The 14,735-nt window shown below is 40.8% G+C and overlaps 1 protein-coding gene across 3 annotated transcripts in view; it reads left to right on the top strand.

Annotated features, from left to right (window-relative positions):
* Positions 1 to 14,735, top strand: part of LOC102787686 (receptor tyrosine-protein kinase erbB-4-like) — a 365,449-nt gene that overhangs the window by 280,014 nt on the left and 70,700 nt on the right. For all 3 annotated transcript variants that reach the window (XM_087836449.1, XM_087836451.1, XM_087836450.1), the window contains exons 16-17: positions 5,517 to 5,561; positions 11,998 to 12,130. In XM_087836449.1, the coding sequence (XP_087692575.1) occupies positions 5,517 to 5,561; positions 11,998 to 12,130 (178 nt within the window). The remainder of the gene's footprint in view (positions 1 to 5,516; positions 5,562 to 11,997; positions 12,131 to 14,735) is intronic.

A 14,735-nucleotide genomic window follows, 5' to 3' on the forward strand; every position in this document is an offset into this window, starting at 1 on the left:
TCCAGTCAGGGGTGGAATGTATTGACCCTTAAGGTACAGTGCAGATGAACTGAATGAATGAATGAAGGGACAGACAGTAGTAGGGGAGATATGAAGCCTACAGGCAGAGTGATGTGGGTAAACGATAAAGAAGACATAGAGGAAAAATGGCTGGCTCTAGGTATAGAAGCAGGTGGAAGAGAGAACAAGAGCTGCATGCACCAAAGATCCAAAAAGGACCAGATTTAGCTCATTAAGGAGTGAGCAAGATAGCATTTGCCATCTTCTGCTTACATTTGAATAAAAATTGGGGAAACTGTCTGTGCTTCCCGTAAAAAGCACATTTAGAACTCATCCAGGGATAGCTGCCAAAATAGGTGTGAGATGATAATGGGGATTAGTACTGAATCAGTTATTGAGTTAATCTATTGAGACTTTGTACAAAAATGACAGTTTATTGTTTTTCAAATATGTTTTCATTTTGACCCATAATCTGAGAAAACAAGCCGTAAGGACAGAGGAATCTGGCCCTGGGAAAATGAGATAGCCACTCGTTGATATTTGTTGACAGATTTTTTTCAAAAATTGGCAATGACTTAGCTGAACCTTTTAGTCTTTTGAGCCCAGTTTTTTTTAGCCTTAATTCTAGCATTATGAGTGAGAGAGGGTACATAATCATCTACACCACAAATATTCTTAAATTGAGTTGAATTTGCCACTTTATATCCAATTAGCTACTCGTGCATTTCTTTAAGACATAATGTAATTTAAAAGGCTGAGTTTCATATTTAAAAAATAATCATATAGTTGTCACAGAACAGGACATTAGAGACTAAACTGTTTTGTTATACGAAGCTATAAATATGATTAATTCTGCTGTAAAGTTGGGGATTTTTAACATGGGGTGTATCATGGCTCACTTTTGGAGTTACAAAGCAGGAACTCCAGCAACACTTGTTCTTCACAACTTTAATAATAGACCAACGCGTTTCGGCTTGTGGCCTTCATCAGGGTCATCCTGGTTGACCCTGATGAAGGCCACAAACCGAAACACGTTGGTCTACTATTATTAAAGTTGTTCATCTTCCCTCAAGTGTTGCTGGAGTTCCTGCTTTGTGAATTCTTTTATCCTCTCCATGCACCTTGGAAGCAGGTGAAGTTGTGCCTGAAATTTTTTTTGCTGCGATTTCACTTTTGGAGTTAGCCTCAAGTGGCTATTAGTACTGTCTTGTTTTGCAGATAAGTAGTGGGTTTTAAAATTGGACTAAAGTAATAGTTTAACTTTGAGAAAATATACAGATTTGCTCTCTTGCTAACAGTTAGATTGACAGCACCCTCATTAGTACATTACGCTGGTGTCACAAAACGGCCGGAGGCCGAGTACCAAAAATCAAACCCACGTGCAGATTACCCAAAGCGGAGGCTGAGGAAAGGTTTCAACAAAGGTTTATTAACTAGCACAAGAATGATGTTTACGATGGCACTTGACTTTAGGCTTGACACATGGGGCATGAGGGTCTTGGCCAGGGGAGAGGGATAAAGCAAGGGGACAGGTCCAAGAAAGCAATGGCAGCTGGCTGGTGATTAGCTACGTACTGGAAGAGAGGAGAGCAGTGTTAAAGCGGTAGCCAATGAGGAGTTCTGGAGAGGGTAGAAGCTATGAAAATCTTCGTCTTACTGTGCAGGTGGGAGATGGAAGCGTTGAAGGAGAGCGGTCCGGGTGGGTTTGGTGGTGTGTGTCAGCTAGTTGGCTTAGCCATGTATAGAGACAGGAAACAGGTTTATAAATGTCCCCATTAGCTAAACCATCAACCTCCAAAAACTGGGCAGATGTTTGTGTTGTATATAATTTTGCTCAGAGCCAAATATTTCTCTTTTTTTTTTTTAGCCTTATTTGCTATTTGGCTTAGTTTATTGCTAAGCTAATGGTCTTAGCTTAGCAGTAAACTAAGCCAGTTAGCATTAAACTAAGCCAGCCCTTAGCTTTATTTTTTTCCATTAAAAAAAAGTGAAAATGGTGTAAACTTTCCTATCATATTCTACACAACAAATCCAAAAGTATTATTTCCCTAAGGGTTAACCTGTGCCCTTAATGCTCTGAAGGATGTGATAACATCACTTTTTTTGCTAAGTTTAGCGCAACCACCAGCAGCCTTTTATCTGTCTGTTCATATTGATTGAATTTTATCACTGATTAACTTTTATATATCATATATTATAATATATTATTTATGTGCTGTTTTTGTTGTCTTGAAGTTGAGTACTGTCTGTGTGCTCTGAGACAACAGATGTACATTAGCAGCTAGGTATCACCAGTGCACTTAGTTTTAAATGTGTTCTGTTCCTTTTTTAACTATAAAATAACTAAATAAAATGTGGCAGATTCAAACACACAGTGAATTTATGTGAGTTTCTTAATGTTCTACAAAATGCCTGCCAATCAAAATGATAAATAATAGTTTAGCCGTCACGTCTCTCCCGACATACTTTAATACTGAGGCCAAAGCAGTATAAGTCTTCAAAAGAATGGCAGTTGTGGTTGTGGGGAAAATTTACTGTTCTTACCTATTTATGTTTTCATCCTCTAAAGCTTGTTTTTTGAAGCCAGTATAGCTTTGGCTTTGAACTTGAGCCCAGGTCTTTTTAGATTTTCTGCTAGTGGGGAGACTATTATGGAAGAAGCCGAACAGTGGGGACTGGTAAGACAGACAGAAGATGATGAGTGAGGTGCTGAGGTGGAGCTTGTCGGTGGTCTCTGCAAACAAAGTTAGACTTCTGAATCCTAGCAACAGGGCTGGCAAGACGGTGTGCAGTAGAAAGGAACTTAATGTTCTTTCTCTAACATGGCAGGAGGTCATATTATTTTACTGCAGCTAGCCTGTAAATGTTGATAGTATCAGTGCAGCTTTAAAGAAACATGGAAAGGAGAATTTTCAAAGTAGAGGGGATGACAAAGGATGGAGAAGGTACAAATTATTTACAGATACACAAGTTGAAGATCAAGAATATTAAGGATAAAACCACAATTTTTACATCTTGTATAGAATCGGTACCTTGTTTAAGGACACGTTCACATGGCAGGTCACTCATTAGACGACTTTCCTGACAAAAAATAATCCCTGGCTTGTTGTGTCTGTTGTCAGAAAAGTCCTTTGTTCTCTGCTAATGCAGAAAGAAAACTGATTGAAAACACACACACACAACACAACACTGGATACAGACACTGATTGCTTGCTAATTAGCTATTTGGTACACCATTTAACTGACAACCAAGTGACTTTTGAGGAGCCACAGTTGTCACCGATTTAATTCCAAAGTTAGCCTGCTCTCCTAATTTGCTAAGCAATTTATTGTGTCGTGTGTGCTCACACAGCCTTCTCGTGCACACACACCGAATCATTCAAAACCTGTTCTCCTGTGTCTTTCTTGTTGTTCAAAAGTCCTCCACTCAAGGATCTGGAATTAATGAGCAGCTAAGAGTCTACTCTAATCACTTCCTGCTTACCTAGTGTTAACAACACTTCTTACTGATCGCTGTGCTTTCACCACCATCCTGCTTTGATTGTTCCGATAGGAAGAAACAAAGATAAACTTGTATTTCTTGTTCTTGGAGAAAAAGATAAATGTGATTCTTCGAAAGATAAAGAGTGATATCTCACAACAAAAACTAAAGCATTCTTCCTTTCAGTCATCAAACATTTCACGGCAGGGCCAATTAACAATGATTTGATTGATAATTTAATAAATGTGATGGAAACATGTATTGTATTGCAAATTGTATACAAGCTCAGAACGTTTAAGGTACAAGATGTAGCTGCCATGTTACATTGAGGCTACACTGAGACTAGATGAGATATGCAGTACTTATTGATGGTTGTCATAGAGAAGCTGTGGACCAGGGTGTCCAACTCCAGGCCTCAAGGGCCGGTGTCTTGCAGGTTTTAGATTTCACCCTGGGTCAACACACCTGAATCAAATGATTAGTTCATTACCAGGCATCTGGAGGACTTCAAGCCATTTGAATCAGCTGTGTTGGATCAAGGCAACATCTAAAACCTACAGGACACTGGCCCTTGAGGCCTGGAGTTGGACACCCCTGCTTTAGACTATCTTAAAACCATAGATACCCTGACTATCTATCCACTGTAGTCCACAAGATCATCTAAGAACATTTTAAGTACATTAAGTACATTTTTGTAACAATAAAAACGCAGCATTAACCCTGAACTAAGCCCTCAAATACTTTACTTTGTAGTGTAGGCATCAGGTTTTCCTAAGGCAGGAAGAATCTTCAAGGAAATGTATAATGAGGTCAATGCGTTCAAAAGGCTCCACCATGGGTTGACCCATACAGGCCGAAATACAGATAGCTTACCCAATAAAATGGTTAACTCCAAAAAGCTTGTTGCACATACATATACAGTCACCTTTGGGGCTGATTAATCCAGCCAACAGGTGTCATTTCTCACATTCAAATTTTGTGTACTTCTGGCCACATTGCTCTTTTACCCCTGTTTTTCTCTCTCCACCAATCCTTGAAGGTATCACATGCTGCTATCTATCAGTTTTATCAGTTCTAATGCTTTACTTTGTTTTTTAGGGAGTAGCAAGTCTTGTCCATCTGCCACGTGTCTCTGGGCAGGTAGCGTGCGGTGGGTTTTGAAAGCTGCTTTTGTAAATGTAAATTTTCGTAAATATAGAGAGCGGAAAAACCCCAAAGAGCTGAGGAGATTTGCATATTTAGGTGATTATTATCTGTGTATTCATCACTTGGGCGGCTCCTTTTTCCTCACTGACAAGCTGTCATTATGCTCAGCCGTTTATCAAGCAGACATGCAAACAGTATAACACCACTGCAATAAAACTGTATACCATAAAAGGCTTTAGTTTCTTTTAAGAAATATCCCTGCAGCTACCATATTTAAGGTAAATGCCACTTTATAAAGCTGCATGAGGAATGAGGGTGGCTGTTAATACCACTAGAAGGCCCGACAGTAAATCCTGTCATACCAGAATATGTGAATCTTGACCTCCACTCTCTAAAACTTTAGACCACAAGTTCATACCCAACATTTCTCAACCTCATTACTGTTTTTGGGGCTAAAATGGGGAAATGCTCAGTGGAGTCAGAAATGGCCTTATTGTGCCCTTTTTTTAATTGCCGTTATTAATCTTTTATAACTATTGAAAGTTTTCTTTTAAGATTGATATTTGTCTCTTCCCCATTGATTTCCCCATAGGTTTGAAACAGCACTTTGGTTTGAACTAAATGATGTATGTTGGGATGTTTGTTGGGTTTTTTGTCTCAGCCCAGAAATCCATTGAAATAGCATGCGAACCAAATGAGAACAAACAAGCCTTCCAGCTCACACACCTCTTCGTGTCATATTGACAAGCGGTCAGCCGTGCTCGGGATTCAATATTTCACAGGTCCCGGCCAGTGACAGCTGATTGACGTGGAAGAAAAGCAACATGAGGTTTACTCATAACCTGTCCCCGATTTAATGGATGATCTCTCTGGTTTCTCTGCCCTGCAGGTGTGTCGGGCCAAGACTCCAAGATTGTGTTGGGATGATGGACAGGTAAGGCGTCTCAGGATACATTTGTGATGTGGGACTGGGAGACCACCATCAGATCCTGCTAAAACTCATTAAAGTTTCTGTTAAATCCCGTACCTTATGATGCTCATTAACAACAGTGTAGTCTATCTGACAGGTAACATGGGAATCTTTTGTTGTTGTCTAAGCTTGTGCTAAGCCTTCGTCTGGTCCAATTATGTTACTTTGACTGTGTCTGATATGTGTAGACGGAACCAGCAAGGGAAAAAAAAACCAAAACAAAATTCCTCTGAAAACCTTAACAGATGTGGGATAGACTGTATGGAGGACCAAAGTGCCAAAATAAATCAATAAATAAACTATTAAAAGTATCAAAGATATTTACAAAATGTTTCTTTAATTTCATTATAAATGATAATTTTGGTCTTTTGTATGTTGTAAATTTTTGCTTGAAAAACTGATATTAGCAACATACATCCATCCATCCACCTTCATCCGCTTTATCCGGGGCCGGGTCGCGGGGGCAGCAGCCTAAGCAAAGAGGCCCAGACCTCCCTCTCCCCAGCCACCTCCTCCAGCTCGTCCGGGGGAACACCAAGGCGTTCCCAGGCCAGCCGAGAGATATAATCTCTCCAGCGTGTCCTGGGTCTGCCCCGGGGCCTCCTCCCGGTGGGACATGCCTGGAACACCTCACCCAGGAGGCGCCCAGGGGGCATCCTTACCAGATGCCCAAACTACCTCAGCTGGCTCCTTTCGATGTGGAGCAGCAGCGGCTCTACTCTGAGCCCCTCCCAGATGGCCGAACTTCTCACCCTATCTCTAAGGGAGAGGCCAGCCACCCTTCGGAGGAAGCTCATTTCCGCCGCTTGTATCCGCGATTAGCAACATTTTTATATTTATATTTTATATTTATATTGTCCTTCTTATTTAAAATTTAATTTTTCATTTTTAGTTAACTTTTTAATTTTAGATTTTGTTATTATATTTAATTTTCAGTGATGGCAAAAGCAGTACTTGGGTGGCCAAAAGAAAAATATACATTAAGAAACTGCCATTAAAAGCACCAGTCTTCATATTAAGTATATTTATACTTTTTTGGTCACGTTTTTATTTTTATTTTCTTCTTTTTACATTTTTTTGAGCATTCTAAATAAGACCGTCTGTCATTGGAGGTGTTCTGTGGTATCAGTTTTTTATCCTTTAGAGAGACGGCATCCTGTGGTGAGATGATTGCTAATTTCTGAGTCACTATCTAATCAGGCTGAAAGCCCCCTCGTCGTTTGGTAATGAAGCAGAAATGCACAAAAAAATTCAAATTAATAACGGGGAAATAATACACATAAGCAAATGAAAACAGAATTGAGAATTGAATTCTTTATAAATTAATTTGTTTATATGTTTATTTAATAATGTCATGGTGCATTTAATGGCTTAATTTATTTATTTATTTTTATATATCTGTTTACTTGGACTTGTCATAGTGACACATCAGTTTTAGGCCTTTTATTACATTGGAGAGGGTATAAAGGAATTGTAAATCTTTTAAATGAATCTTTTAATTGATAATTAAAAGATGCAAAACTGATAACACTTTAATAACTAACTGATGATGGGAAGCTACTTCTGTAAAGTAGCTGTGTAAAGTATGAAGATGGAAAGCTGTGGGAAAGAGTAAAGAAAAAATGAACTTGTCAGCACCTTTTAGCTCCATTTTGATTATTATGTTGACAGACCACCACCAGTGACTCCTGACATAATATCTAGTTCTGTAATTACAATCACTGATCTGCTACGCTGTGTCACGTTAGTGTTTTTTCATATCTAAGAACATGCAGGTTAAATTGGGTAAAAGATGCTACCTTTTTTTGATCCACAGCACGGTGAATCATTTAAACACTCAGAATTAGAATGGCAGATGGTAAATATAGTGCACCAAGTAGTGATTTCATTACGTGCAGGGTCATAACCAGGGTTTAGAAAATAGTGAGGCTTTTTTTCACTTAATCTATCACATTTTAGGGGTAAAACGTTTGCTCCACTGACCAATAGGCTAAACTTCTAAATAAACTAGGTCAAAGCATTACAAAACAGTCAAATTTTGAAAACTTAAAAAAAACAACAAAAAAAAACAGCTTTCCTTCTCTGGTATGTGGAAATATGGAATTATCCCTTCATTTGAAATGTTAAAAAAAACATTTGGGAAAAAAGTTACTACACAACAGCAGAAACCATTCTTCATGAGTCACACTTCGACCTAACACCTCTAAACGCAACCCAGTCAGAGGCACAGTAGGGCCTTTTCAGAGTCTTTTCAAAGACTCTGAGCTTTTTTATTTATCTGAGCTTTTAAGTATCCAGACTCCTGCTACGGCACTAAGGTCCTCTACTGTTCTTATAATACTTGTAGGCCCTACACTGTGGACCCGCTACCCCTGAACACAAGATTTGATCATAATTTAGGGACCTTCATGTTGTTACCCAAAGCTCGCCTGTTTTCCTTGGCTTTTAGAGAATTTAGTGCTTTTGGTTTTATTGTATTTTTACACCATTTTATTTCTATTGTCCCTCATCATCGTTTTCACTAGCTGAACCTGTAAAGCACTGTGTTTAGCCATAGTTGTTTTAAATGTGCTATGCAAATAAAGTACAAGTTGAAGGTGCCAATTTTTACCATCCTACAGAGGTCCAGACATCAATTAACTCATAGCTGGTTATGCCCAATGCTGTGTGTTACTTTTGTTGGCTAATCCTCTCCCAGCTTTTTGTGCTAAAAGGAAACACATAGGTGCATTTGCCAAACTGTTGAACTTTTTTATAAAACCAGGATTTGATATTAAAATAGGACTTGGCTGCTATTATATCTTGGCTTAGTAAAGTACAAAAACAAATGAAAAAGATCACACTTTTAAAATACAGAATTTTATTATTATTATTAAGATACAAGACAAAATGTTCAAAAGGCTGAAAGAGCAGGTGGCAGCAAGAAATCCCCAAAATACATAAAAGCAGCTGCGTTACCAGCTACGGCACAGAGAACCGTATTACTATTATTAACAAAAGGGCAAAACAACAGCAAGCAAGTAGGGTTAAGAACATGTGGTGAACCTAAACAGCCCGAGGACGACAACAGTTCTATTAAAACACCCATAAAAGACAATTAGAGCAAATTCTAAAGAGAGACGGAGTCATTAGAATTTAACCAAACCAGTATACCAATAAAAACAGAGGCCACGAGGTCCTCTTAAACCCAGAAAATTAGACCTTTTTACTTTCCTCTGGGAGTCTTTTGCTGAGTCTCCAGGTTCTCCTTCTGCTCTTACAGCGGCGTTATTCCCCTGTCTCATCTGATGACCCCGTGTCACTTGTCTTCCTATAAAACCTATCCTCCTAATTAAAGTAGTCCTTTCCCTTGTTTAGTGCTGTCTCACTCTGTAATTTGTGTCACTGCCAGTTTCTCATCTTCTTTTGTTTGTTCTTTTTTTCTCTCCCCTCCTGCCTTCTTCTTCTTTCTCACCTCCTATCTACAGCTTCCCCCACCCCTTACACTTCCTTTATTTGTTGTTTCTCCTTGTCTGTCTTCCCCTCTCGACCTAATCATTTCAAACTGCCGCATTACTATTCACCACATGGCCGTATATCTCATTATGTCGAAGCCCACAGCCTCTTTGTAAATTTCAAGCTCCCCCTTCTTTAAGTCCATCACAATCGATATGGCAAATGCTGCGGCACCTTCCTCTACCAGAGCACCGTGGTACACAAGTCTTCCATTAGCCGCTAATGGCTTCCACAACTAATAGAGTTTTCAACTTCAGGTATCAGGTGGAAGCAGGTGTTATTTTATGCTATGCGGTTGTGTTGATTCTGCCATCGGCAAGAAGGGGAAAATGGAATACAGATTGGAAAGAAAGAGGAGAAGAATGAGGGTAACAAAAGAAAAGAGTGTTATTAAGAAAAGAATTGAGTGGTAGCGTAACACTAGACACAAGTGAAAGGGGTATGTAAATGGCAAATGCATTAGTGCCATCATTAGTGAAGAGAAATAGCTTTTAACTTCCAACCTTTAGGCTTGCCTTAAGCAAGATTCACCTCAGAAGATGGAGAAGCAATTTGCGAAGGATAGGTTCTGTTAATTTCTCATTTGTTCAAAATTTGAAAGTCAGTGAAAACTAAGTCGTATAAGTTGCTGGGCTTGGATTAACTATAAGGAAATCCAGCGCGGTGTAGCAGAAGCTGTGGCTCCTTTAATAAAGCAAGTAAAAGGATCACATAGCCTCAAAGGCTTTTATCTTCTGACCTGTGAAAATGGAAGTAGCCTTCAATTAGAAATTGCTCTGTGCTCTATAGGGTGGGACTGTTTGGTGAAATGGGTTAGGGAAGGTAGTAAAAATAGCTGTGAGTTTATGTGTGTCTGAGGTTGTTTATTATTGCATGTCGCTGCAACAACATGAGGGAAGGTGTGAGCAAAAAAAATTTAAATGAATGAGAGGTAAAACTTGAGGGGGTAGGGACAAATAAGTAAATACTTCTGCCTACTCCTTTTCAAACAAATAATGGAATGATGTTTTGTAATGATTGTGAAGGCACATGTTTGAAATGTTTGAAATAAAAATGAACTGAACTGAACTGAACTGAACTTGAGAAAGACAGGCCACAGTCACATTAAGGATTGTGGGTGGTAAATACTTGCAAGGACAGTTAAACCAACCCAGGGGCGTCAAATACTGTCTCGCTGTCAAAGCTGCTGGTGTCTCAGAGATAGGTGCAAAGTGTCCTTTGGCATCTGTGCGAAGACAGCCCTGGTCCCGCAAATCATCTCATATGGACCCATTGATGTCATTTAAATCCGCAGTGTTATCGTTATGTTATGTATGTATGTTATTGTTTTTCACCTAAACCCAACCCAATTATCTTAACCTCTTAAGCCCCAACGCCCCCTGATACGGGGGCAAAAGGCAGGAGATCAGGTAGGCTTGGGGCTTAAGAGGTTAATAGGTTTGGTGCATAAACCAAATAAATTTTAGTGTGCAAATCAAACCAACAGCTTTTGTTCCAATAACCTAATTATGTAGTTCTTGGTGCATAAACCCAACAAAGTACTTTTAGAAGCTCTAAGCATGACAAGTAGTCCTTGATCCCTAAACCTAGCCAAGTAGATTTTGGTATCAAAACCTAATCAAGCAGTTCTTGGTGCATAAACTCAACAAAGTAGTGTAAAGTCGGCCAAGTAGTTTTTGGTGTCTAAACCTAGCTAGGTAGATTTTGGTGTGTAAAAACAACAAAGTAGTTTAACCCCGGAGAACCCATGGGGTCAAATTTGACCCCATGGGTTCTCCAGGGTTTCTCCAGGGTTAAATAACACAAAGCCAGACAGATTTTTAGTGGGTAAACCAAAACAAGTAGTTTTCAGTCCAATGACCTAATCAAGTAGTTCTGGGTGCATAAACCCAACTAAGTAGTTGTAGAAGCGTTAAGCCTGAGAAGTAGTTTTTAATGCCTAAACCTAGCCAAGTAGATTTTGGCGCGTAAACCGAACAAAGTAGTTTTAGACGCATTCGACGTGGACACATAGGAGCGTAAAGCCGGCCAAGTAGCTTTTGGTATCTAAACCTCATCTTAGCTTCTCTTCTCCCCCCCCCCATACACACACACACACACATCTAATAATTTAGACTTTACTGAATAGTTTTTGGTACGTAAATCTAACCTAGCAGGGAGAAAAAGCTAATTATAAAGTGAAGAAAACAATGCACAGCTTCTGTCTGATAAATGTGTGATTTTCTGTCCTACTGTTTCAGACTTTGTTTCCCCTCACCAGACCGATCATGGCATTTGCCTTGTTCTGTCTTCACCAAGTACCTCAGGCACATTTCCTTTACCTTAGAATATAAAAAACACTTAAGATGACTGTTGTTGAAAACTGGAGCAGCAGTAAAATTAAATATTTAAAACAAGACTACTATGTTATCATCCAGTGTTGCTGTGTGCAGTTAAAGGGACACTTTGTCTATGAAACATCAGCGGCTTCAGTATTAGATGCCCGGTGATGAGTGTGTGTCAGCCTTACATTAGAAGCGTTTTGACCGATTAAAAATCGACAGTTTAACTGTGCGACACACTGCACAAACAAGCTATTTAATTGCTGCTAGCAGATGCTGAAAAAGGCTCTTAGCAGAACATTGTTTGTTTTCCACATGGCTCCACTGACATCAAACGATCTCTTAGCCCAACAGAAATGGGCCGCTCCACTAATAAACTTTTATGGCGATCTTGAAGCGAGCATCGCATTTTTCCGGCAGAAGACTCAATTTGACCTTCAGGGGTTAAATCTAAAGGGTGTTGGAGCAGATTGGATAATTTGTCAGCACTGGCTGAGGTTTGCACTTTATTGCAGTGTGCTCGTTAGTTTCTTAATGTTTCAGCAGTGTTCATGTTTTTTCTCTCTCTTCCCCTGTCTCTACAGGACACCCCTAATAGCAGCTGGAGTCATCGGCGGCCTATTCATCATCGTCATTCTGGCGCTCAGCGTGGCCGTTTATGTTCGCCGCAAAAGCATCAAAAAGAAGAGGGCCTTGCGGCGTTTCCTGGAGACAGAGGTGAGAGAGTAGAGGGTAGAGCAAACATATTGGGAGGTTTCTCCTCACCTGTGTTTTCTGAATGCTTTCAGCTGAATTAAGTTCCCTTAAAAAGTTTCATTGCACTAAACTTTTACCTTGTAAGGAAACCTTGAAATATTAAACCTTGGCTAAGGTACTTAGCCAAAGCAGGCAGCGCGAAGGAAGGTTGGAAAATTATGCACGGTCACCGCTGCCCATCGATATGGCCTTGAAGAAGGTTCATTTCTGGGAAGCGTTAGAGAGCGGAGCGGACTTCATTATCAAAGGTGAAAGTCAAAGATCGGGAAGGGTGCAGGGTTTATATAAGCATCCATGCTTTGGTCCATGCCTTTTATGGTGCTACAGGACTCTCTCACACTGTTTCCTCCAGCAGTCATATCATCACTGCAGGTGCGCCGAGTTGGCCGTGCCCGTAGGTGGGGTAGGCTGCTTGTCATTCTGGATTAGGATAATTTACAGGTAGAGGCAGCAGTGTTATAGACAGCTGCCAGGCAGGAGATGGAATTAGAGGAGGGCAGCCATGGGCAGTTTCTGCCTCATCTCGGCCATGCACATCCATCTTAATCAAGCAGGCCCTGCTCAGACAGCCGCTTGACCCGGAGGGAAGTCTTCACTCCGTGCAGATTTGCTAATGTACTGTCACGGAGCAGGAGGGGGTGGCTGAGAAGGATTCAGGTTGGGGGATGGGGATCCGCTTGACCCTTTTTTCTTTGGTTTTTTTGCATTTCTCTGTTCAATGTTCATTCAGTGCTGCAGCAGGAAAGCCTGAAATAAAACCAGCATAGCCTTTTTCCCCTCCCCCTTCATTCCCTGAGGGGACGTGTAAAAGTAATTAGACATAAAATCTTAAATGCCTCTGGCCCAGGGGCTACACAGATTAAGAGCGGGTCACGGGTTCCGCCCACATGCTCACATATTAGCAGCCGTGGAGTGTCCTGAGCTGGACGTTTAACCTCAGTTTTTTGGAGATTACCGCGTACGAGAGCATCGGCCGAACGGCGAAAGGACAAAAGCAGTGGATCGATGCCATTACCTGACGGTTGTGATCGGTGCCTGAATATGTAATTCCCCTACTGTAATTTAAAGTAATAGAAAGATTAAAGTTTCAGTCCAGATTCCTGTTATGTATTGCTGGTTCTAGAAGGGATTAGGTTCTCCATTTGATTTTTGTTTTCCCTTAAATGTATCATCTCATTGTGCATGCACGCACTACTCTCCATCTGAATGCTTTCCCGCACTCTCGCCCTCCCGGCATCCTTTAAAAAAAAAGACCATGCACTTTTGCAGTTTATATCACGCCTTTTTTTTTTTTTGGCTGATGAAACTACGTGATAGGCTTTGGACGGCCGAGTGCGGATTCTCTATTCAAACGAATAATGGAGCTGACTCTGTGTCTGTGAATGGAGATCAAGCTTGTCTGGATGAGGGATTTGGGGGACGGCGCCGGGCTCTGGGACTCCCCCTCTCTCTCCTTATCTGCCATAGCTTTTTTAAACAGAGTGCTCACCTCCTGCGTCAGACAGGAGGGAAAGATGCCTCCAGTGCATGCTGTCAGAACGTGATCTGAGCGCCCGACTCCGCATTTCCATATCAAGGACACATGTGAAGGCTGTTGCACTGTGTTGACTTGCAAAAAAAAAGGAAAGAAACACTCACACTCACTCTGCCATTTCACTGTTCTCCCTTTCTTTCAGTGTTTTCTCTGTTTTACTATTCACCGTCTGTCTCTCGTCGTGTCCTCACTTTCTCGTTTTTCCCCCCATTTTTGATCTCTGCTTATCTGTCTCCCTCCCTCGTGAACAGGCGCTTTATTCCTCTGTCGTCTTAACTTCCTGTTTTTGTTTTGGTTTTGAGTTTTCCTCCTTCTGTCTCGCTCTCCCTCACCTCTCTCTTCACCTCCCTCACATACTGTGGAGCCTTTTTGATGAAGCCCCTGAAAACAGATTGCTTTCACACAGGGGACAGGCGGAACAAACAGCAGCAGTCCCCTCACTGCTGCAGTGTGACCCCGGGGTTTTGACCTTTGAACCCAGCTCAATGAAGTAGGACTAATGCCTTTGAATCCTCCAATGCCCCGCCCCTCGATCCCCCTCATCTCCCCCCTCCCCCCAAGGTCCTTCTTCTAGCTCCTTTGTACAGGCGTGAGTGTTTCAGCACCACGGGTGAGGACAGCTCCCCTGCTGCTCATACGCTCTCTTACATGAAGGGTTTCAGCGTGGACAGCTCCTGTTGTTCACCCCAAGGCAGGAGGACTGAGCAGAGGCATGGGGAATCATCAGAAATGCATGCAACTGAACTTTATGTTAAATTTAAGCCAAGATCTGAGAAATTCAAACCGAATATGACACCTAATATGTCACAGCAAACGTTAAACAAAGAGAATATACATGACACGCATTGTGGAACGTATGAAAGTTAACCCTCTGAGGCTTGAACCGTGAAATTATTGCCAGAAAATTTTTATCTTTTTAAACTGGAGTCTTTATTGAACCTTGTGGCGAATAAAAAAGGAGATTAAATATCACATTGTGTAAATCAGGTTTAATTTGGAGCTTCATTTTTGCTACAGATGACATTTTTGTTC

The sequence above is a fragment of the Neolamprologus brichardi genome, chromosome 23 (assembly GCF_056152115.1).
Source record: "Neolamprologus brichardi isolate AB-2024 chromosome 23, ASM5615211v1, whole genome shotgun sequence".
Classification (NCBI taxonomy): domain Eukaryota; kingdom Metazoa; phylum Chordata; class Actinopteri; order Cichliformes; family Cichlidae; genus Neolamprologus; species Neolamprologus brichardi.